This window comes from Rousettus aegyptiacus, unplaced genomic scaffold (assembly GCF_014176215.1).
Source record: "Rousettus aegyptiacus isolate mRouAeg1 unplaced genomic scaffold, mRouAeg1.p scaffold_m13_p_10, whole genome shotgun sequence".
Lineage (NCBI taxonomy): Eukaryota > Metazoa > Chordata > Mammalia > Chiroptera > Pteropodidae > Rousettus > Rousettus aegyptiacus.
This window is the reverse complement of record NW_023416285.1, coordinates 48,840,066-48,865,372: the sequence shown is the minus strand read 5'-3', so window position 1 is coordinate 48,865,372 and position 25,307 is coordinate 48,840,066. Positions and strand designations below refer to the sequence as shown.

The 25,307-nt window shown below is 39.3% G+C and overlaps 1 protein-coding gene across 3 annotated transcripts in view; it reads left to right on the top strand.

Annotated features, from left to right (window-relative positions):
- Positions 1–25,307, top strand: part of SEPTIN11 (septin 11) — an 84,612-nt gene that overhangs the window by 33,918 nt on the left and 25,387 nt on the right. For all 3 annotated transcript variants that reach the window (XM_036227822.1, XM_016156007.2, XM_016156006.2), the window contains exons 2-4: positions 9,729–9,843; positions 18,434–18,629; positions 24,335–24,521. In XM_036227822.1, coding sequence (XP_036083715.1) covers positions 9,729–9,843; positions 18,434–18,629; positions 24,335–24,521 — 498 coding nt within the window. The remainder of the gene's footprint in view (positions 1–9,728; positions 9,844–18,433; positions 18,630–24,334; positions 24,522–25,307) is intronic.

Sequence of the window (25,307 nt, the reverse complement as noted above, 5' to 3'; positions counted from 1 at the left end):
GATCAGCACTTTGTAACGTTAGGCCGCTACAGGCATTAGTCACTTGGACTCGAATAGAAAGACTGGTCTTTGGAAGCTTAAGAAAATGTATTTTGTGTTGTTGTTCATTTTTACCATCCAGTTAGGTTTAACCTCTTAGTATTTACGCTGACTTTTAGAAGAACATTCTGTCTGTAAGAAAAAAGTACTCCCACTTATTCCATTTTTTGTATTGTCACACGAGGTGTGGTTATTTGCTGACAGGCTGTTTTACTAATAACCCTGAACCCCTCTCCTCACCCTGCTTCCCCACGATCCCGGGTTGTGAGCAGAAGGTGGGTCTCTGTTCACTTCAGATACCCATTTCTGAGGACCCTCTCAAGCAGTATTTTTCCTAATTGTGATGGGAGAAGTCTAATATCCGATGGAACAAAGGTGAACTCTGGTCAGAGACAAACCAGCGAGTTCCTGGAGGAAGAGTGGACAGTCAGTGTTTTATGTGAAGGTAGAGGGTAGAGAAGACAGAGACAGAACGGGAGACTCAGGTGGAAGAAGAACAAGAACCGAAGCGGCACTGTATTTTCAGGCCTTTGGTTCAGGCTTCGCTCAGCAGCCAAGGTGAATTTTTGTCTTTGAAGCCAGCCCAAGAGTAATGGTGAGAAGAGTGAGCCGGGCACCAGGGTGCTCTGGGGTGTCCACCGTGGCTCTCCTACCACTTGCCCTGCATGACGGGGGAACCAAGCAGCCACTGTACCTGCCTCCTTATCTGAGAATGAGGAGGTTGGAAAAGATGGTTCCTGGGGAGGAAGAACGCACTGGATTCCATGAGGTCTAATGGAGGTAGTGTCAGGAAAAGAGGAATACCCAAGTAATGGATTTCTGGGCACAGAGATAGAAATTGGCTGGTAGACTGGATGCACTAATGCCAGGTAAGAGGGTTGGGTGGGAAAGGTTTCACCAAAAAAGGTGTGATGGGCAGTTTTTATATCTGGGAGCAAAGGATAAAAGCTAACTTGGTATGGATGTGTTTAAGAAGTCGTCACTGTCCGTTTCAGAGGGTAGTGGAGGGTATAAGATGATTAAACAGTTGGCTTTTTACTTCTGCAAGAGGGCGGAGGCCTATAAATTTATGCAGGTTTTTAGCAATATACATGCCAATTGATGTTATTATAGGGGCCTCTAACAGCTTAGAGTAGATGTTGTTGCCATTTCACATAAGAAAATGGGAGGACAGATTTGCACTGAGAATGGGGAATTGGATGAGTCTCACTTAGGAGATGCTGGCTCAGGAGGGAAGAGGGCTTCCGGTAGTGACGAGGGAGTTGTTAGCCTATGGTTGGTCACTAGAGTTGTGGGCAAGGGCAAAGTCATCTAAGAAAGGTGTGTCAGATGAGCCAGATAGAGAATTATGTTAATTCTGCAACAGCCCTGTGAGAGTTTATTTTAAAATTAACAGAACTGAGGCTGAGAAGTTAAATGACTTCTTTGGTCACACAGCTAAATAATGACAGTGACCCTGAGTCCTCTGACTTCACGTGCCAAGCACTTTCCTCTGTAGTATTCTGCTTTTCTGTTTACTCTTATCACATCACGTTCCATGTGACTTGGGTCCATCTGTAGAAAAGTTTATATTTTATACTATCACCCATCTATTAGCTGCTATAAAAATTGCAGCCTTACCTCCTTTAAAAAATGTGTTATTATTTATTTACTATTATTAGCATTCCCTGATTTTTAAAACTTTTATTTTCTATTTTAAAAAGTATGATGTGGGTTTTTTGTTTGTTTTGCAGTGATGGGAGGGGAGGGAATAATTCAAATATTATAGAAACAATTAGGAAGTAAAATTCCCCTCTAATCTTACTATTCCAAAGAAAGGCCCCTACTCCACATTATTTTTGCAAGGACCTGGAAAAGCAAAATTTTTTCCTCCGATGGGAGTTTTAGAGCTACTTAGAGATGGCACTTGAAATTGGGGCAGTTACTCAGTATTAATCAAGGTCTTTTCTGGTTATTGGGGCTTTGAGGGTGGCTCCCTGGGTTTGGCAATCAGAGCTGATGTCCCCGGCTGATGTGACTTGGGGCTGGCCCCTGGATGGCCTTTCTTCAAAGTCGTGGCTTCCAGCTGGGATGCACTCAGGTTCTTTTCTCCTATAGTTTCCCTCCTAACCATCCCCTCTTCTTCTTGGCTCCCTCTTTTCTGCTGCTTGTGGTGAAACAACTTCTTGGGGAGTTTTCTTGGCTCCAACCTTGGGATTTCATGGTATAGATGACAAGCAGAGTAGCAAACGCAGTCCAGGTCATCCTTAAAGAACGTGATCCCCATTGGTAATGAGATGCATCAGACGTATTATGAAAGTTACTTCAGCAAAGCCTCGCCTTGAAAACCTCCTCATGCAGGCTTCATAGTTGTGGTTTGGGTCGATATTTTGCATTCCAGCATTTTCACTTTTGCATGGGAACTAAGGGCGTTTCCCATCTTCCCACCAACTTAACTTTCTTTAAAAGAGAATATGACACCAGTTCACTGCTCTATAAGATGTAGTTAGATAAGAGTATGTATTTGCAAAAATGATTAATCAGGCATTTGGGTAAAAACTCAGTTCTTGGACATTTTATGAGAGGCTGGAATTTCTACAGATACTGGAAAATGGTCAAAAAAGGATTTCATGTGAGAAAGAGCATATTCTTCTCTTTGCCTCTCTTTAACATCTGTACTACTGAAACAGGACCTCAGAAAGAAGATACAACCTAAGATGAAGCAGGGGTATGTACCTCTGCGCTTCTCGAAGTGGGCATCTTCTTTATGGAGCAAAGACAGAGCAAAGGGAGTATGTCCCATTATTGCATTTTGGCTCTATTTAAGACTTGAATCTAAATCATTTCTACCTCCACCCATCAGGCAGTGTTGGTCAGAAAGACTCTGTTTTCATCTGAATATATAATACCTGCATATCACTTGCACATAAGAGCTGTCTACTAAATTAATAATATTGGACAATGCTGCAGACTAATAAATATTTTTATGTATTATAGGCTGGTGGATTCACTGGAGGAATGACCATTTAATCACATGACTTATAAGGTGGCATTGCATCCTGTGCTTTGGATAGCTATGATTATATATCCGTGACTATTTGATTAACATCTGTGTGTCCCACTAGGACTAGACTGACTATATGCTCCATGAGTTAGGCTTACTTTGTTTGCTCACCATCATCTCCTTAGCATAGTTATCCAAGCATATGTTGGTATTTAATAAATATTTGTTGAATGAATGAAAGCATGAATGTTTACTTTTCTTCTTGAAGACAGATGATTAGCTTACATAGAAGAGTCATTTCCTGTTTTGTTTTGAAGCTATAAATCCACTTTTCAGAAATCTTGTGGAAGGCTGCAAATTTAGCTGAAGGAAAAAAATGCTTTTATGTAGGGCAGTTATAGAGGGTGGGTTCATAACTTTTTTTTTTTTAACCAAGTCATGATTATTATGGTTAAGCAAAAATGAAAGGTTCAGGTGGAAAACACAAAGGTTTACACATAGATTTTTATTAGATTTGGAGTTTCCAGGGTAACTGATAGAAACTCCTTTCAGAGGTCATTGAAAAATTGAGCCATCTTGATTTGGCAAGAGAAAATATACTACCAGGAATTTTTTGCCCGTGTTGGCTTTCCTCAAGCAAAATGACTTATTTAAATTTATGCATCTTTGGCGTCCAGATTCAGGAAACCCTAGAATTAGCATTAGAACCAAGAGTTCGTTTAGAGGCCATTTGGTTAAATCTCCTCATTTTACAGATGAGAAAACATAAGTCTGGGATTAAGTGACTTGAATCAATATAATTTTCATAGAATAAGGAGTTCAGAGGAATGTAATCAGCACTTTTTGTCAACAAATATCCCCAGCTCTCTAAATGAATGTGTAAAAGAGGTTTTCTCTTAAATTAAAAAACAATTCAAATTTAAACAGGCAAAAATCTTTCTAAACTTAAATTGTAGTATCTCTCTTTAGCGGTAAAAATTAAGTTTGATTGTTTTCAGCATACGTTAAAACACACATCACCTTGGTAACATGCTGGTTTCCGCTGGCTGATAAGAATCAGCAGCTATAGACAACCTAACCACATCTACAGAGGCCTTTAGTTTTAAAAGTAAAGGAATGGGAAAGCACTTTACTTTTGAATTGAATCGGGCTCAGCACAGCCCGTGGGTTAATTTCAAGAGGCTCTGGGCTGGATTAAAATAGAAGCAGAAGCGAAGATGGGAAACCCAGAATGGTTTCCAGCCACTGAGGACGTTGCCTGCAAATAGGAAAGTGATCCTATGGCTTTCCCCCCAGCTTTGTAAATGAGTTAACTATTAAGGGTAATTTTCTTCGTGCTAGTATCCTCATTTTTCCACTTTTTTTTCATTTCACTCTGTTCTTCCCTTCATGATTTTTTTTTTTTTATTGGTTGCTTCGAGGGCTTTGCTGATCAGCAGCTTCTCCTGGAATGCCCAGCAACAAGAGGAGAGCTCCTGATTCATTTCAGATTTTGAAATTACAGTCGTCTTTTTCTGCCACCTAATTTAGGGAAAGGAAACTCAGGTTTCCCGAGGACCTGTCAAATGCTAGGTACGGTCATACATGCTATTCCCTTAGTTCCTCTCAATCACCCTCCCAGTGGAACAAACTGAAGCGGTAAGAAGCAAGCTGGCATTCAAACCCGTGGCTGGCTATCAGAGTCCAAGCCCCTTGCCATCCTGCTCCTGGTTAAGCAACATTTGGAACTGTGGAACTTGTTTTAAAGCAGCACTCAGAATGTAGGTGTGGGCACACGTTCTTATATAATTTGTTTTATAATTATTTCAATGGTGAAGTCAACTAGGCATCTTATGAAAAACTTGATTATAAACATCAAAGTATATACGTTTATAATAAAGTGACCCTTTGGGCATAGATAGCATTTATCTAGAAGGCTTCTGCAAGCTGGACTTTTGTTACCCTCGTTTGGGGTACTCCAGCCTTCCTAAATGGTGCCCCACTGAATTTCTGTAGCCAGAAGTCGCTTCTCTCTCCATTTTATCTCATAATTAAAGTCATGGTGTTTATCACTTTTCTCCTTAGTAGTATTACATTTACTTACATCCTGCTGCTACAGCTATACTGTAAACCTCTTAAGGGCAGGAAGAATGTTTATCAGTGTATAACAGAAATAACATTTTGCTCCCTTCATGCTTTGATCAGTGAGTATTTTTGAATGAACAAGTAAATAATTGTATCCATGTGTAGATGTTCTAAAGAGAAAAATGAGGTTGTCAAGGTAATGACTTTTTGAACCACAGAATTTAGTCATAACCCATTTCAAGGTGAAGTCAGCATAGAAATCATCTAAGTACAAACTCTCCCTAGATAGATTAGCAAGTGGAGGACTGAATCAATTAAGGTCTTCTTACATGACTTACAGGCTCCATGTTAGCACTTTCATCTCAAAATAGTGAAAAAGTAACCTTCATATTATTTCCTTTGTGTGCCCTTCAACAGCCAAAAGTGCAAAATCAGCATCTTTTCATTGCCAGGGCCAATGAAAGTGTGCTTGGAGCAAGCAACCTTGCAAGTTCTAATCCTCAACTTCCACCTCTTCTGGTTGCCAAAGAATTACAATTTTAGAGAAGTGTTTTTCTTTCTGTTTTAACATACGGGATTTTTATAAAGCTAAAACATCAGCATTGTATTGTCTGGGGCTACCTGGGAACTTGGATCATCATGAGTAGCAGTGACTAATTCAAGGACTTGACTCCGGAACCTGACTTCCTAGGTTCACGTTTCAGCTCCTCAGCTTATGATCTGTGTGTCCTTGTGATGCAGGACAAGGCAGTTTTCCCGAACTGGGGGAGACTAAGCTCTGCACTGAGAGAAGAAGAGGGTTCTTTGGCAGAGAGTGAGAAAGAATTCAACACACACATCAAAGTTGGAGTCAAAAGAAAAGTTTATTAGAAAAGAGATAACACTCCACAGACAGTATGGTCTCCTCTCAGAATTAGAGAGTGAGAAGGACATTGACAGTAGAGAGAGTAAAGGCACTGAGAGGGACCCTGAGTGTTCAGGGAATTCAGTTTATATGTCATTTTTTACTTCCTTTCTGACTTACAGTGAGGAAGGGTAAGAGTATGTAGCATGAAAATACTTAAGAGTGAAAGGCCTGCTGGCAGTTTGCAGCCTTTAATCCATTGATTCCCCCATGGTTTTAGCCACAGGGAATGACTCTTGGTTCCTGTTTCCCCTTCATAGATGTGGGGAATGGGCTGTTAGCAATCCCAGCAGAAATATTCCTTTGTTCTGAAGGTGTCCTCCTGGCCTGGCTGCAGGGCTGATCAGCATAGTGAAGTCTCTGAATGTGGCTTGACTAACATTTGAAAGTCTCTTGCCTCCTCCCTGCATTACTTGGGCAAGTTACTAATCTTTTGTGCCTCTGTTTTTTCATCTGTAAATTAAGATTAGGTAATAATAGTAACTACCTCATAAACTTGTTAAGATGAATTAACTAGTTTCTTCATGTTTAGGGCTTTTCTGGAATGTTGGAAATGGCCAATAAATGTTAGCCCTTATGATGATGATCATGGAATACCAGATAACTTGAGCTGCCTTTATTCAGTCATTTTTTTCCTTTTATTGCTAAGGAGAATGTTTACTGAAATTTTCCCTGAAATTTCATAATAAAGTCAGTGATGGAGATAAAATTTCATTGAGATCTAGAAGGTTTGGATATGTAAATGTTGGCCCTTCCAGATAGAGGAAATAGTATGAGTCAACTCTGATGGGGAGAAACCTGGGGTTGCCCCAGGAAGGGTAAGTAAACCAGTTGAAATGACGTATAAGGTGCTTCTTGGGGAGAAGGAGGAGATTGGATAGGAATGGAGATTTGAGTTTAGCCCATGGAGGTCTTGGGAGTTTGCACTGAGGGCCTTTGGGTACCGAGATCCCTTTGGCAGCAGGTGGATGATTACAGGAAATGGAATCAAGGCAAGAAGACCGGCTGGGAGGCTATTGAATTAGTAGGAATAGAGGTATAGTATTGATAGCACTTCGGAATTGATACAGGTGGGAGGTAGGTCTCAAGCGTAGGTAAGTGCTATTAACAGAAATAGGGAACTCGGGGGTAGAAGTGGGTTTAGGATAGAGGAATATGATTTCAGTTTGATGAATGTCAGTTTGAGACACAGATAGGACAACCCAAGAGAACTGCCCCTTTGATAGAAATTCAGAACCAGAACGCAGGCAAAGACTTCAGCTTTAGAGATAAAGTTTTAGAGTCAATTCTGAGAGTAGTGAAGACATTAGAATATATGAGATTCCCTGAGACCACGTCTGTAGACTCAAAAGAGACTCCACTTTCTTTGTATAGAGACAGCTAAGGCATGAGCAATAAACATGGTACCTAAAATGCTGGAGGGTAGGAATTTGATTCAGCTGCTGTGTTTGAGTTAGAGCCTCTCACATTTCCTACAGTGCTTCCCAGTTTTTAAGCCCGTTCATGGACCAAAGGAGAAACTTCCTATTTCCCTTTTCCTCATCACATACTGATGGGCAGTAACTCTCAGGATTCCTTTAATACTGGGCAGAGAATTAGGCTCAGGTTATGGAATTTTAAAATGGCATTATGAAATCTACATATTTTATATTAAAGTTAGAAGACAGAGGCTCTGAAGACATAACTTCAAATTTGAAAAATTTCAAGACCAAACTGTTTCATAACCTTTCATTTTGTATGTGGTTTTTAGTGGGTATAAAAATACTCAGTGGGTGTGTGGGTGGTTTCTCGTGTTTTGGAAATGGTGAGAATATGAGATGCTGAGCGTTGGGTTCTGGGATGAGAGCTATAATTACTAACTCCGATTCTTTACCAGGATTGGCTCATGGATAGATATCTGATTCTAAAAACCCAACAGTCCAGGATTTAGAGCAATAAACCATTGCCCCATCCTGCCCCCGGAAATGAAAAGAATTATTGTGGCAGAGAGGAGAGGGAATGTGGGATGATGGTTCTTTCTTGTCTTGTCTCCTTTCATGACGTTTGCTGACCGTTCAGGTCAGTGATGTGACTGAAATGAAGGCTGCTGTGGCATCTCCTAGCCTGATAGGCAACAGCCACTGCACAGCTGTGATGGAAAGACTTCTAAATATAACCCACACCCATTTCAAATCCTCCTCCCCCACGTCTTGTCGGATGTGGTAAACACCCTAAAAATACCTGCTCTCTGAACCTCTGAGGTATCTGAAGAGGAAGGGGCAAGTGGAATTAGGGCCGAGTGGTGTTTTGGGAGCCCGGGCCAGCTACCAGGACCGCTGCCCACTGGGGCCTGCTCCGGAAGCTGTTTGGTGAGCTGTCGGCCATGCCATCCTGTTCAAGGATAAGTGCCTACTCTTGAGGCTCATATTCAGTGTTGGCAGGTTTCAAGGGAACTATTCATAGACCAGGCATCTGTTCTCTGTCCCATTGACCTCAAACCTGCAGCTGCCACCATGGTATTTAATCAATGTGGTGGGTTTTAGTCTTATTTCTCAGAATCAGAACTTTAGAGCTGGCAAGGACCTTAGACAATATATTGTTCATAAAACATTCCATTAAAATCACTACATTTAGGGAGTCACGTTTCTCTGCCTATATAGTGACAATAGCCATTTGGAAATGGAGTCTTATTCTTTGATTATGAAAAGAAATCACTCGTCATTATGTAACAAATAAAATCTTAATGAAAACCAATATTTTTAAAAATAGTGACTAAGCCATTCTATGCAAAGCTTTTTATTTTTTATTAAAAAAATGTAATTTTAAGGTTTTTTTTCTCACCACAACTTCAGTATTTTGAATATAAAGTCCCCTGGCAACATAGCCAGAACACCAGGAGTCTTGTTTTCAAGAAGGCTTTCAATATCTAGTTTCTGAAATCCCAGATTCATATCGTGGTATTATAATTGAAGGACCGTAGGTGACCCCTGTTTTCCTGGGACAGAAAAATTTCACAGATTATCTCCAACACCCATGGGATGCCTTCAGAGTCGTGGAGGCAGTCAGCACCATCTTATAAAACAGCATAAATCACCCAGATTTTAAAATGTGTAATAACTGGCTAACCCAGTCTTCTTCAGTAAACTCTGAGAAGGCTGGGTGAAGAGCCTATGCTAGGGGCTGTGTAGAGGAGAGTAGAGAAGCCCCAAGAAGCCTATACCCCTAACGAGAAGATGGGACCAATTGATGTGCCAAGTAGTTGTAAATATGTTGCATTATGGTGGTTACAGTATTTCCATTACTGTAACAAGTACGTACCCTCCACTGTGAGCTTCTCAGGGCTCCTTCATGTACCTGGAAGAGTGTTATACTCTGGGTCAAAGGTAATTTGAAAGTTTTTCTCGTGTTCAAAGCCATCAAAGTGGGTACAGTTTTTTATGTCTCTTACTGCATACCTGAAAAAGTCACCTCTAGAAGCTCAATTTTTCCTGGGTCAGTACATGTGTAACAAGGAATGAGGTACCTGGGGAGATAGTGTACTTTGGGAGTCAGTGTGATTTTGTGGAAAGAGTGGGTTTGGAGCTGTGTAGAACCTTCAGTTCTGTAGAAGCCAGCGAGATTGTGGGTACAGAGGGATAGGGTAGCTTCTATTTCCATGTATGTCAAGAGGAGAGGAAGGGAGAGGGTAATGTGCAAAATGTTTGATACCTAGGTGTCACAGTTCATGGATTCTCAAATGTTCCCCTTCTGAAATTCCAGAATGAAGAGCTTCGAAATTTATCCCTTTCTGGCCATGTTGGATTTGACAGTCTCCCTGACCAGCTGGTCAACAAGTCTACTTCTCAAGGATTCTGTTTCAACATCCTGTGTGTTGGTAAGTGACTCATCACTTGCTGCCAAGCAAGGAATCTGACCCTTAGTTGGCAGGTGACAATCAGAGGTGGCACGTTTCAGGGAAAGTTTTTTTCTTTCATTAGTAAAGTAGAGCAGTAATACCTATTCTGTATATGTTACACAGTTACAAAGATTGAGACTTACATTTGGGAAAATGCTTTGTAAGCTTGGTGGTATTACTCAAATTGTTATTTTTATTTGTGTCACAATGTCAAATAAATGGTCAGTTTAATATTGTTATTAAAACGTTTGTTTTAATTTTTGGTGTGGGGAGGGACTTAGACCCTAACTAGACTTCAGAAGTTAAAAGAAAGAACTGATATGTACACTTATAATAAGGTCACTCAGAAGCCTTTTAAGAATTCGTTTTTGGGGTCTCTACTACAATGCAGTAGTAACCTCCATTGAAGTCTTAAAAGATGTTCTATCTACAGTAAGTAAAATCTGAAACTACTCTATTTTAATAAACTTATAATGTTTAAAATTTTTACTTTTAGAGCAAAAAACAATTTAAAATTCTACTTTATATTTGAAAAAAATTTTTTTGCCCGAATCATCAAATTAACCTTTGTCTTTAAATTTGAATCTATAATTGACTTTAGTTTATTCCTGGTAGATAAATGGCACAGGCCAAAGAGATCTGACTTACTTGCATCCTCAGTATGTTTTATTCATGTCCATTAAACATCACACATGAGGCTGGGCCTCTGACCTTAATAATTTTCTTCTCTGTGGCTGTATCCCTTTTAAATTAAGAGGAGGAAGGAAGAAAAGAAGGTGGAAAAGAGGAAAACAGAAATTTAAATCTCCTGTTGGTTTGAAGCAGCAGCGTCCCTAGAACAGATAATGGCCTTTCCTTCCCCCTCTCTGTCACTCCTGTTGAATGACCAGGCTAAACAGCAGTGAAATGGTTCGGGCTGCATTGTTTCGTTGCCATTAACCTCTGAGTATATACTTCTGAGATATCACTCTGAGACAGACCAAAAGGAATTCTGTATTTCTATATGTAGCCAAATGGACCATCCTTTCCCCAGGCTTGGCAGAATGTACCAGACTTACTTCTCTTGTCGAAGTAAAATTAAATGAATTTAGAGATGGTGTGCACTCATTGTAAGAACCACCATTTTTCTATTCAATAGTTATTGGTGGGAGGGGCAGACATTTTTCTTTTTGAAAGTATTTGAATATTTTGCATATAGCTGCTACACTGGACATTCATTAGTAGAAAGCTACAATCGACTTGTTCAGTAGACCAGCTTCCTCCCTGGCATTTTGTCTTTATCCCTGGATAAGAGAATGACTGGAGGGAAACACGACCAGAGCAGCCAACTCTCATGCTTTCCCCTTTCCTCTACATGAAGCCTTTTAAAATTCAGTAGGGGATCTCCTGAATGGCAGCTAGTTCCACAGAGTGGCATTAATAAGTTGTCTTTTCTCTTACAGTAAATACTCATTGCAGAGCAGGGCAGTTCTTCATTAGCATAGCAATTTGTTGGCAATTTGTTGATTTTTCTATTGAAAAGTGTGCTAAATTACAGGCCAATTTCTATTCTGGCTTCTCTTCCCTGCCTTCCCCAGCCCTGTCTTCCAAAATCAGCTTCAAGAATACATGCGAAAGTTATGCCCTGGCCCCTGCAAGTAGGGGAAGCCTTCCAGTGGGACTGGGCTTACTGCACGGACCTGGCTTGACCAGGTGTGTGGTGTGAAGTGGGATGTGTCGGCTCACTGGCTGACCCCTTGTGTTAAATAGCACAATAATAGTGCTAGTTAGAATTCCTCATGAGCCATATCCATGCCGCCCTGTTGGATTTGTAAAGCAGCTGCTATTCTGGCTCTCTTGGGTGTGATTCTAGATTTTTATTCTGGTTCCAGTCTTAAATATGTTTAAAGTTAATTTTTCAAACTAATGAGAATAATAGATATATATTGTTTTTAAAAAATTATACCCCCCTTTCCTCTTTCACCCTCATTTCCATCCACAGAAATAACACTGGAATCCTTCTAGAAACTTTCTACATCTTTCTGTATTTGGAAATTATTGATGGTGGCTTAAAACAACACCAATTAATTATCTTTGCAGTTCTGTAGAAGTCCAACATGTGTCTCACTAGGCAAAAAGTCAAGGCATCCACAGGGCTGCATTCCTTCCCAGAACCTCTAGGGGGAGACTGTGTTTCCTTGCCTTTTCTAGCTTCTAGAAGCTGTCTGCATTCTTTGGCTCTTGGACTCTTTCCTCCATCTTCAAAGCCAGTACTGTGGCATCTATGGTTGTGCTTGTATTAGAAAATTTTTCAAAGAGGATTGCTGAAATCCAGTTTAAATTCAAAGTTAAGACTCTTCCTCAGCCCCCAATGCACTGTAATAAATATATCGAATTGTGTAATTAAGAACAACCGGCTCTAAGGATTCAAAGAGTGTCTTCACGGCTCTGTCTCTGGTTCTTGGTCCTGCTTGCTTTGGCTTTGCTTCAAGTTCAGGTTTTTCTTGACGGAGGTAAAGAAAAAAGAATGGCCTCCAGCAGTACTACCAGTTATAGCAACTCCAAAGGAAAGAAGAAGCTATTCCTGACAAGTCTCACTGAATAGTCACAGGATGTCTCTGATTGACCAGGCCTGAGTCATACATCTACTCATGGTGGGAGATAGGGTTAGTGCACCTCTCAAACACAAGGGGTTCCATATAGGAAAGAAGACTTAATCAGAAAGGAGATTGGGCATGGGGGAGGCACACGCTGGACAGTTATAACAGTTCTCTCACAATCATATAAGTACTTCTTTGTTTTTATTTTAGAGATCATGCTGTTCATAGTCTTCTGCATTTTCATTTTTTCACTCCACTGGCTGTCTTCTCATGCCAGTATTTCAAGCTAACAGGTTCTTTTCCATAACTCTTGGGAGCCCTGTGATTGGAGCCAGCATTAGCTCTTTGGGGGACTGGTGCCAGCATTAAGTGTTAGGCATCCTTAGAGGATAGAACACATCAAATCTTTTTTACCATAAATATTTTACAGCAAAATATCTGTGTAAGAAAACAACTCTCACTGTCAATTAGTGGTCTTATTAATCTGTTTTTAAATTAAAAGTCTTTTGAAAAGGTATTCTGGTTGATCAAAACATTTTGACAGCCACTTAGGGGAGTAGGTGTCATGTTTAGCTTAAGAGTATCCGTGGTACTTTCTTTTATTTTCCCCTTGTCATCTTTGTCCATTTGTATTTTTTTACAATTTGTGTGTATGGTGTTTATAGCATCATTTGTTTTCATGTGATAAATATAAAAAGGAATCAAGGATTTAAAAAAACAGTTATGATCCTATTAAGAAAACTGATGTTTATCAAAAAAAAAAAAAAGGTCTTAGAATTGTTATTTTCTTTTGTGGCAAGACTGTGGGTTACAGAGAAAACAAACCAGGGCAGAAACTCATCCTGGCATGAGCTTAGTCTAGTTTTAGAGATACTGAATTAGATGTTTGGTATTAGGCTCCATCTCTGTTGAGTCCTGGAAAGAAATGTAATAAAGAGTGTGAGAGTAGTGTTCACTTAAATGGGAAGAGAATTTTTGAAGCCAAAATAGGTACCAGAGCACCCAGGAGTTGATAGTTCCCCTCACTTTCCATCTTGCTTATAAACACTAAATCACCCCAAAGCTGGTTTTTATTTTAAATAAAGCCTTTTCTATCTTACCCATGCTGAATTTTTCTCCAGAGAATCTAAATTAGTATTTAGCCTTTCTTCACAATTTTAAATTTATCTTTCTCATTCGTTTTCCAAAATGACTCTAGCTCTTAGAGGAACTCCAACATTGATCCAGCTGTATGTTGGTTGTTTTTGTACATACAAAGATGGATAAAATACTGTAACATCCTTCCTTGGATGTTACAGCCTTTGGAGAGGAACCAGTTCAATAGTAGTGTCAAAGTAAATTAATAATACATTTCGAAAGTAGAAAATTTTAAAATAACTCAACCATAATTGTTTTTAGGGGATGACAGAAGAGGAATAGAAGATAGACAAGTTTAAAATCATTTTAGCCAAGGCTGTATTGTCAGTGTAAACTGTGTAGGATTTTACAATCAAATCTTAAACATTTTATTGCATCTTGCTTTTCCAGGAAAGGATGTAAAGTGATTTACATGGTGAAATGAATGAGTAAATTAATAAAGATAAAATTTACCCCAGAAGATAAAGTGAAGCCAGGGATAGAGGCAGAACTCAATGCCAGCAGGCCTGCTTATAGCAGTTAATTCTGTCAGGAATACTTATGTCTCTCAGCCAGTGGTCAGAGCATAGAGGGAGTCCATTCATTCAATAGATATTTACTAGTACATATGATATTGCCAGTTATAAGTTAAACATTTAACAGTGACAGATTTATAGTATCTATGAGTAAAAACAAAATAGTTAGTCCAAATGAAACAGTTTCACCTGGAAAAATTTCTCCCTTGGATTTTCTGGAGAGATATGTGGTGAATGTCTCCATGTCTAGGTCTAGGTTCTGAGCGTCCTCAAAGTCAGTGCAGTCTCTCCATGCACTGCCAGTGTCACATGCTGTTCTCTGAAGTCCCTCGTGCGGGCTGGTGCGATTAGCCAAAGCATATTTCATCAGAGGCAATTTTCTGAGGAGTTAAGACAACACAGCGTAGGTACATAGCTCTCTGATTATCTGGCTGCATCCAAGAATAAAATCTAGAATATTTCTAGGAATCAGACACACCTTCCTGCACAGTTATTTGGATCTTGGCAATCAGAGTCAAAGATGCTGAGTCACAGATCAACTATTTGATCAATCTACAATTACTTTCTAATTAATAATAGTCTTTTTTTTTTTTTTAATGTCCAACTTAAAGCCTGTAGATTAAATAAACCTGAGAATAGAATGGAAGAGGTAGGACTGCTTTCCACTGTGATGTGTCACGTTCACCAGCATTGGCAGGAGCAGGAAAAACAGAAGCCACAGATAGCACTTCAAGAGTAAATCTGTAATTATTCTAACAAGTGGATGTTTAGGCAGATGGATTTATACAGAATAAACAACAAACTCTGAAAAATTTACCAAAGTGGCAGATCTCTGTATAAATGATCATCAGGATCATTTTTCTTTTCAATTAACTTTTAATAATGCCTACTCCATATCAGGTACTCTGCTAGGGAGTTCTGAAATGCTTCAAATTAGTGTTAGTCATTCATTTTCTCAAAATGTTGTTTGGTTTGAACTGGAACCTATGCCTAGTAGGCTTTCTGTTACTCAGTTAGAAAGAAGCTTTTGTTCTTGCAGGTCCTCAAAAGTATTAAAATGTCCTTTCTGAGACTAGAGAGAGGCCTCCAAAACAAATGCATTGAAAAACTCCCCTAGTTTTATAATTACTTTTATTCCAAAAGCTGTCATTTTTACTGAACTGCTTTTGGTGAATCACACTTCTGCTAGAGTAGCTTTGTCTAATTATGGCTCTTAAAAGCACAGAGCATAGAAGTGGAAAGTAAAGCACTCTGAAATTTAGAACAGTGGTTTTTCCAACCCACTGATTAACCCTGAGCTAAAAGTAGGGCCAGGAATGCTAATTGTTCATAATTTCCACCTTAATAATAAATGATAATTGAAATTACCTTACCTTTAGAAAATGAAAAAGCATGGTGTTCCTGATTAACATGTGCTTAACTAATTCTCAACCTAGTAAAATGAGATGTTAATTTCAGTCCTGTCAAGGTAATTTGGGATCCTTGCCACGGAAATTGAAGTCTTTAATTGCTGTTTTTAGGGAAAGACATGAAAGTTGAATGGGTCACTTTTTACTGACAAAACTTTTACCTTATGGAAAAGCCTTTATAAGGTGGTTCTGCTGTTATTCCTTTACACAAGCTCTGAAAATAGGTAAATCCTGAAAAGAGGTCTGCTGCACTTGAGAAAGTTACACATGTAGCAGGTACTTAAAGTAACTGGAGTACCTACAGAATTGAATTGCCTACCAGATTCTAAGTACCTTAAGAGCGAAAGCCCTGTTTTGTTTCTGTATCCATTACATGGCAACTTTGTTTTGCTCAAAAGTTATTTTGTTAAGCTGTGAATCCTGGCTATGAGCTTGTTGAGCTCTACCATGTTAGGAAGCAGAGACTAGTATAGATTACTTTTATTAATCGGCTTTTTTTGGTAAGAATATTCAGGTAAGGTAAGCAAGACAGGAAACAGTCTCAACTGTTATACGGCCAGATTGAATAGTGATCTGGAACAACATTCGGGATATTACAGAAATGCATGCAGTGTCTGCTGTCTGTTTTTATTCACCATTTTATTCCCAGCACCTATGCTTTTCACATAGTGAATACTCAAGTATTATTAACGAATGAATTTCAAATACTAAGCTCTACTGTTTCTATCAGCTCTGTTTCTTCTGTATTCTCAGCTAATGGTCTGTTCACCACATGTCTTCGATTTACCTAAAGCTTTTGCTGCTTCATGGCTTCTGCTTATTCACTTTTCTTTGCATATCTTCTTTTTGTATGCCATTGCCTTGTGTGCAGATTGTGTGTCTTTCATTCCTACTCCCAAAGAGAGAAGGTTCTTGTCCAATAAGGAGTACTCTCTCAGAGTCTAATGATCAGGCTTCCATGGGTGTCTTTGTTCATGCAGCTTGCACTGATCCAGTTACCTATGGTTACTAGTAAGGTCAAAGAGTATAAAGCATGGTCTTGCTCATAAGGGGAATGTGGTTATGGCAGACACTTAAAATATTCCCATAATAATAGAGTCTCATTGGTGTTCAGTCATGTTTCAGGTCAGATTCTAAACTATGGGAGAATACCATAGCAGGCTAGTTTACTGTTGTATTCCCAGAACTTGGCACAGAGCTTGGTACACAGTAGGCACTGGAAAAACACTGGCTGAATGAAGGCTGAGGAAAGAGGAAATTCTTTGATCTTAGAGCTATCAGGGGCCCAATGGGAGGGCAAACACACTTGGGCAACTCTTATCCTCTAAGTGAATCATTGTAGTCAGTGACAAGCCACATGAGGCTTCTAATTAGAGAAAGCTCACATCCAAAAAGACCATCCTACTTTGCTTTTGCATTATGTTGGAAAGCAATGAGTAATACAGAACCTCTAAATAGTAAGCAGGTTTTGTCATTACAGTGAAAGAGTTGCCTTAATGCTATAAATCCTAGAACTTTTTCTTTTTCCCTCTGTGGAATTATCACCGTCCTAAAAGTCATAGCAATCTTTTAAAAGAAGAACCTTTCCTGGGATTTGTTAAAAGGGCTGTAACATATTGGCATCTTTAAACTGAGCTGGAAATATAATTGGGAAATTTTCCAGTTAAAAAAAAAGACATTTCTATGTATAATTCTCTAATTTTTTACTTCCCTCTTTCTGCCATCACAGATTCAGTCACTGCCAACACCACCACCAATGACAAGGGTGGGTTCTTTGTCACTGTCAACTATTTTTGACTCAATATAAGATTTAAAGTTGAGAATTTTGCTTGGCTTTATTATGAAGGTGAGGCTAAAGTTCTTTGTGGCTCCACCTGTGGGTCTTAACCATTTAATTAGTATATTGATACCATTCTGCTTTGCTCATATCAGGATCTCAGTAAATGCTATTGACTTAAATTATAAATGAATTAGTAAGGCCAATTTATCATGATTCAGTTTCATTGTCACAGATATCACTCTGCAACTGGGAAAGCTATCTAACTAGATGTTTGCCATCTTGACTCCAGCAGAATAAGGAAAGTAAATGGAGATAATATAGAGGATTCACACAAATTCGTAACTCAAACTGGAAAATATTAGGCAGTTGGTTTTTTCTATAATAGTAAATTTGGATTCTTTGTTGGTCGAGTGTGGGTATTAGAATCACACAGACTTGAGTTAGAACTTTGGCTTTGCCACTTAACAGTTTGGCTTTAGGCAAGTTACTTAAATCTTTATCTAAGCCTTAGAACCCCATCTGTAAAGTGGAGGGAACAGGGACACCTGTTTTTTTCATGGAAGGTAGTAACAGTGTTTAAATGAAATCATGCTTCGGAAGCTCTTGCCAGAGGGCCTGGCATGAAGTAACCACTCAGTAACTTTAGCTGCATTGGTTATTATTGCTGTTACTGTCAAGAGTGTTGTTATGGAAAATTTAATTCTTTTTGAAAACATTAGATGGCATCAGATAATTCGATATAAATGGACTAAGTCTTTTTTTTCTTAGTAATAGAAACTCAGCAATATAATTTTTTTAAGTGACACAGTTTGGTACTCCAATAATTAGGGGAGGAAGAAATACACTTTGTAATGTACAAACTGACCACTCACAGGTTCTGTTTTTCTATGCAGAGGTAAAGAAGAGCATCTTGAAATGTAAGTTCAAGATCTTTTCTGCTAAATAATTTCTGAAATTCATTAAAACATTTTTAGGGAGGTATTCTACAGATCACACTTATAAAGAACTGACTATCTTTTTGTAGAGGAATTTCTGGTGATAATGACTGTTTTAAAAGTTTTACAAACATTATGAAAAGCTCCTGATGAAGTAAACTAATATCTGAGAGGCACTGACACATTCTCTAATTACTCTCTTGTGGTCATGTAGGTGAGACAGGCATTGGCAAATCCACGTTAATGGACACTTTATTCAACACCAAATTTGAAAGTGACCCAGCTACTCACAATGAACCAGGTGTCCGGTTAAAAGCCAGAAGTTACGAGCTTCAGGAAAGCAATGTCCGGCTGAAATTAACCATCGTCGACACTGTGGGATTTGGAGACCAGATAAATAAAGATGACAGGTATATCTTGGGATTTTGAGGGGATATAAATGGATGAAGAGATAACAGGACCTATCCCAGGTAAATTCAACAGCTAAATGTTTACTGGTTATGGGGCTTGATCCAACTCTACCACTCAATTTTCTTGAGGTCAGAATTAGCTGGTGTAATTGATTTTAGCTAGTGAGCAGAAAAGGGATTGTTAGAAGGAATAAGCTAACTTAACGGCCTTTTTCAAGGAGGGCCATGGAACCAGGGTTGGGGCCTTTCCCAACAGTAAAATCAATAGAAACATAGACCATCTAACAGAACAGTTAGCAGAAGGCCCTGCCACCAACCACCTTATATAGTTCTGGTACCCATGACCCTGGGGGCAGGGCTTTAGAACCTCCACCACTACTGTCCCAGGTAACCAGATGCTTTCACCATTGCTTACAAGAGGAGCCCTTCTGCCTTGTGTTGCTCCTAAAACCTCAAAATGAAGAAAACGTTTTTTATGAAAGCTCTTGGAAAAATCTTAGTAATTTCTGGCTGACTCTTTTAAATGTTACATTCGTTCTTAAAAGAAGTTTGAGAACATTAAAAAATAAAATTGTCCCAGGCCTAAAGATGATCCCAAAGACATTTTGGAGCAATGATAGCATTATGGGACTAAAACACCAAGGCTGTAAATTGTGGTATGTTTGTTCAGGGCTCAGAAACTTCATTAGCATCAGGGTTTTTTGTTTAATTGTTTGTTTTTTCATTTTCCTCAAAACTGTATATTATATGCATGTGTTTCAAAAAGAGGAACTTGAACAATTTTTGTCTAGAAATGTGTATTGCCTAGATATATTTTAACTATGTCTGATGTATATGAGCAACATAGTAATGACAGAGAAATACTTAGCTCATTATGTAACTGAGCACTGAACTCTGTTTTATCTATAGAGCAATTTAAATCCTTATTAATAAACATTGCCCTGTAATAACAGGAGCAATTGTTAGATATAGTGAGAAAGATTTTATTTTGCATCTGGTCAAAATGGACTATCTGTACATTGTGTTGGGGTGGGGGGCAGCTGAGCTCAGACCCTGCAGCTGAGCAGTTGCTCTTAATTTATGACCTCAATGCCAAGGCATGATGGAGAGGTTACTGCCTGAAGGCTATTCGTAATGCCAAGTGGAGTGGATGAAGGGAAAACCCTGGCAACAAGAAAAAGCACAGGTGCATTGTGGGAGCCTGGGAGAAAGCTGGGGGCTCCCAGCCATTGCGTGATCACAAGGCATATGTCTCCAGCCCTCCAACCCTCATGGATTTCTTCCTGGAGTTAGAGAATGTCATGCTGTGTACTCACTGATTGGAAGGCAGCAACTGGACCTTTTCAGGATTTCTTCCTGCGGGAATGAGAACCATCCTTCATATTCTTGCCACCAAGATTCCTTGTGCTGTTTTAGCTCAGAGTCATTGCCTCAGCGCTGCCACCACCGAGTTTTTGCCTTTCCCCTCAACAGGGGCTAGCCCTCAGGCTGGTGGGTTTGCACTCGCCTGCGCCTGAACAGCAAGTAGCTGGTACAATGCTGATCCTCATAATTGCATCTGGAGGCCTCTTTAAAAAATTATCTGACTCATTTGGGTCAAATAATAGTTTCCAAGGAGATTTAGATGAGAGAAAGTGTGATATTAACCTAACCTAGATACCACATATTTTTTTTCTTCTGAAATTTCTTGACAGCTGTTGCATAATCTCTTTAAATGGCATTTAGAACTATGTGCCCCAGAAGGCACTGTGACACTATTGACTGCAAACCTAAGTGACTAGACTATTGTTTAAAATAGTTATTCGGATAGGCCCTGCATCCATCAAAAAATTGGAAGTGGGATATGCATTTTTGCATTGATGTGTAACCATACGGGAAGGGATGTACTGTTTCTTTAAACCCGTGATTATTTTACTACTTTGGGGATTAGGCAAGCTTTTCTGCCATCGATGCAAGACTTCAAGAATGTCCCAGTTTGTTTATCTAGGCTTCGGACATGTCAGCATTCCTGCATCATTATCTGCCTGGGACCAGGCTAGATAGAAGGAGGCAGGAAGAGAGATCTGGTAAGGTTTCCTGTTATGTTTAATAGCATGATGACCTCTTCATGGGGTAAGGGCTTCCTTGTTTTGCTGTCTGTACTCCTCAGTGAGTAAGGAAAGGAATCTGGAGAAGGGAAACCCAGTTTCACTGCAGAACTGGAAATTGAATAATTAGCCCTACATTTGGGAGATAAGAGTCAGACTTAGTGACAAATCAGTAACTAATATGATAATCAGCCTTGAAAAGCATGGATGATTGAAATCCACTGAGAGAGAATCCTCACACTCACCAAACACATCTTCATTAGAGATAAAATGGAATCGAAGTGGGCCGTTTGTTCTTTAAATTATAAGGGTTTTGTTGTTGTTGTTTTGTTGTTGTTGTTTGTTTGTTTGTATTACACTATCTGGTGAAGGTAGTTGAGGGATAAGGAAAATCGACTCTGGTTAACAGCCATATAGAGAAAAATACATGGTAGGCATCTGGTTATATATAAAACGGAGAGTCAGTCCTGAATGATGGCATTGGCTGTTTTGCAAGAATGATCAGTGGGTATTTTGGTTAGATAAAAAACATTGTGTAAAATATTTTTCCATCATTTTTAGGGTCAACCTACGTCATTTGTTGTGTGTGCGTGTTTGTGGCTGGAGGTATATGAATGAGTTGTGGGTAGAAGAGAATATCCTTACACCTTAAAAAGAAATAGTGTTAAAATGTAAGGGCTAGTTATGATCCCCATTCCCACTGTTTTCTATTGATTTATATGGCTACAATCCAGAGAAGTTTGAATTTGCCAAATAGAATATAAATAGGTGTCCTTTCCTATAAGAATAGAAACAAGCAAAAGATAAAATAGGGATTAAACACCCTTATCTTTTCGACTGGGAATGTAGATAACAATTGGAAAGCAGTAGGAGAGAGAAGGGCCGAGAATTTGTTTAAAAGATTGTGAAAGTGAGTACAGAGCCACTTAGTTGGCTGGCTTGTTATGCATTGTTATGCATCGGAAGGAAACTTTCATCACAATAATTAAATCTTCAACATAGGCAACAGTGATTTTGGTAAAGAGTTTCCTTGGAATACATTTTTTTTATTAGTTTATAATGATACACAAAATGGATGAGATTTCATGTGTGGAAGGTAGGAGGACAGGTTTCAAGGTTGAATCCCAGTTTCTGACTTGGCCAGCAGTGTGGCTAGAGATGCCATTCACTGTGCTGAGGAATATGGGGAAGTAAGTGTGGGTTTAGGGGCAAGACGAAGAATTTGATTTTGGATACATTTAATTAGAAGAACAAGTGGAAATATCTGGTAAGCAGTAAGGTGGTTGGGTCTGAAGCTCAGGTGAAGGATCTTGGCTGGAAGTAGAGATTTGTGAGTTATCATTTTTAGGTAGAGATGGCAAGTAAAACACAGAAATAAATACGATTTTCCAGGGAGACCACATAGAAGGGAAAGAAGGAGATCCGAAAGATTAGCCAGGACTCCCTCACAGGAAGGCAGTAGGGGCTGAGTACAGTAGGTTTCTTTGGATATGTTGAATCCAGGGGAGAAAGCATTCCTCACCTCACATAATCTTGGAAATCATAAACAAAACCAGAGGCTAAAAGGGACATTAAGACAAAGCAGAACATACATGGACTACTATCGGTGGGGAGAGGTGCTAAGAAACTGAAGATCAAGAACTGGGAAGGCAGAAAAGCTATGAGCTGCTTTTCCTCTTTTGAGGGCTAAGAGGGTTCTGGGGGAGGACCTCAATTCCCCCACCCCCACCCCATACATGCCTTGTGTCAGGGACTAAAAGACTAGGCCCTGGACTGACAGGACATAGGGGACTTCGTTGGAGGGCCCCAGTACACTTCCCTAGTGGGTGTGTACTCAGTAGCAGAACGGTTCCCAAGGCTCCTGGTGAGGGTAAGTTCTCCCCCTTTTTTCCCTTGTCTTTTAAAAACAGTCAGGCTTGCTTTTCTGTTTGTTATTGATTGTACGATTTTTGTTTGTTGCTGTGTAATAGTTATATAGTCCTTTTACATGCCAGTCCTTTATATATATTAGCTCCATTATTTGTTACAATAGCTCTGTTTTTGTCCCTGATTTACCTATGAGGAAACTGAGGCAGAGAGATTTAATAATTTGTCCAAAGTTCACAGCTAGTATGTTGTAGAATTAGATTTTGGTCTTAGGTGTTCTAGCTTAAATCTGTACTTCTAACCAACATCCTATAGAACTATCCTTTAATAATAACGATTATTACTATTGTTATAAAGTACCTGCCTATATCTTAAAACTTGAAAAAAAAAATTTTATTAGTTGCTCATCCTTTCATTGGAATTTTGCTTGTTGTGGTTTAGAACTTTATTATCGCTAAGGCACATTGTATTTTTTCTTTAAACCTCTAGAGATTTTTGTCTGCTTAAAGTGAGTCAGTGGTGTGTCATAAATTACCAAGGAAAAATATCAGAAAGCTTTTTATCTGACAGCTTTGATTTTAATCATAAATTTCTTTTTTGTTTTATTTTTATTTTGTTTTTTTTTTTTTGTTTTTTCTCTTAGAGTGTCTGCTGTCATCTTCATTATAAAAGATTTGCAGTTCTCTTTCAAGGATTTTAGTTAATTTATGGGCCTGGGAGTTAAGTATTAGAAGACTTTTATTTTTCATAAAGCTTAAATCATTCCTCAGCAAGGCAATTAGTTTGGGGAGAATTAACCCATTATATTCCTAATAGACCAATCTCATTGCTGCTGACACTAACTTCTGAACTGTCCCCTTGGAAACCTGAGAGAGCTCATGGCTTTACCACATGACCTAATGTGTGCTGCTTAATCTCTGGAGAACATATGGTTTATTGAATGTGTATTTTCAATATGCTGTTAATGATTGTGTTTATGGTCAGTTAATAGAATCATACATAATTATCTAAAACAGATTTGAATTATGATTTGGTGAGAAGAGATAGTTATAAAGTTTACCTTCAAATTATAACCTTTTAGAGTTGGAAAGAATCTTGACGATCATAATGGTCCAGGCACATCAGTTTCTAGCTGAAGTTATGGAATGTTCACAGGGTTTTGTGAGAGCACAGAGAACCCCTCATCTCTCTGGAGGAATGGGGCAAAGGACAAGGGAAGAGCTCCCAGCAGGAAGTGGCACTGTATCCTGAACTCACAAACCAGTTTTATTTCGTGCACCAATGCCAGTCAGTTGGTAGAGGCTGTCAGAATCACTTAGTTGGGACAGATTTTGAAGCTCAGTTTTGGTCCAACAGGAAAGAATGCCATAATCTTCTAACAGTATCTTCATGGATGCCATGGGGGAAGTGACAGCATGCTCCATATGGTTATGATCTCTGCCTTAAAGGCTTACTGTCATATAGGAAGACCTCGTAGAGGGGCTCACATGAGCAAAGGCACATGGCTGGGATGGAAAGGGAGGGTAAGCCGGGCGGGATGGGAGAGTGGGAGAGGGGAGCCTGGAGAACATTCTGGGACGGGGAGATGGAAGGCCCGGGATGCCAGGGCACTGGGGCTCTAGCTCTCAGGGAAGAGGGAACAAGTGAAGACTTTACTGGAGCACAGTGCCACGCTGAACTGCCAAAGAGCTTTGAGACTAGAAGCATGCTGGCTTGAACATGTATTTTAGAAAACATTCTTCTGCATTCTAGCTATAAGCCGATAGTGGAATATATCGATGCTCAGTTTGAGGCCTACTTGCAAGAGGAATTGAAGATTAAGCGTTCTCTCTTCAACTACCATGACACCAGGATTCACGCATGCCTCTACTTCATTGCCCCTACCGGACATTCACTGAAGTCCCTGGACCTGGTCACCATGAAAAAGCTGGACAGTAAGGTACTCACTGCCACTCTCCTTTTAGATCTCTGTTATACAAAGGCCTCAATTTAGTCTCTGCTTTCATTGTAATCTGGTTTTTGTTTGTTTGTTTTGTTTTAAAGACTATGTTTTAGAGCAGTATTAGAGTCAAGCAAAATTAAGAGGAAGGTTCAGAGACATCCCATCTAGCCCTGCCCCCCATGTATTACCAACACAGCCTCCCCATTACCAGCATCCTCCACCAGAGGGGGGCACAACTGTTATAATCGATGAGCTTACATTGATACACTATAACCACTCAAAGTCCATAGTTTACATCAGGGCTCATTCTTGCTGTTGTTATTCTGTGGATTTGAACAAATGCGTGATGATACGTATCTATCAGACAGAGTAGTTTCACTATCCTAAAAATTTTCCCTGCTCTGCCTATTCATCTCTCTACCCCTCCCCCCAACCCTGTAATTTGTGTTTTCTGAGTCACAGAACCATAGGGTTTAGCACTGTGAAAGAAATGCTTCAAAACCTAACCTCTCAGGATGTTAAGAGGAAACAAAACTATGTACCTTTGTTACAAAGTATTTTCATGTCTTAAGTTAGCATCAGTGTATGCTCTGATGAAAGTTAGGGAATTTTATAGTGAAGATACTGAAATGGCCATAGGAAGGGTTAAATTTAAGGAGATCGAAAAATAAATTCATGATTTGTTTATTTTATTAAAAACTTTCTCTAAATCTCTTAAAAGGTTTGTCTTTAATTTGAAGTTTAGAATGAAAAAAGTTAATTTTTTATCTGTGTGATAAGGGT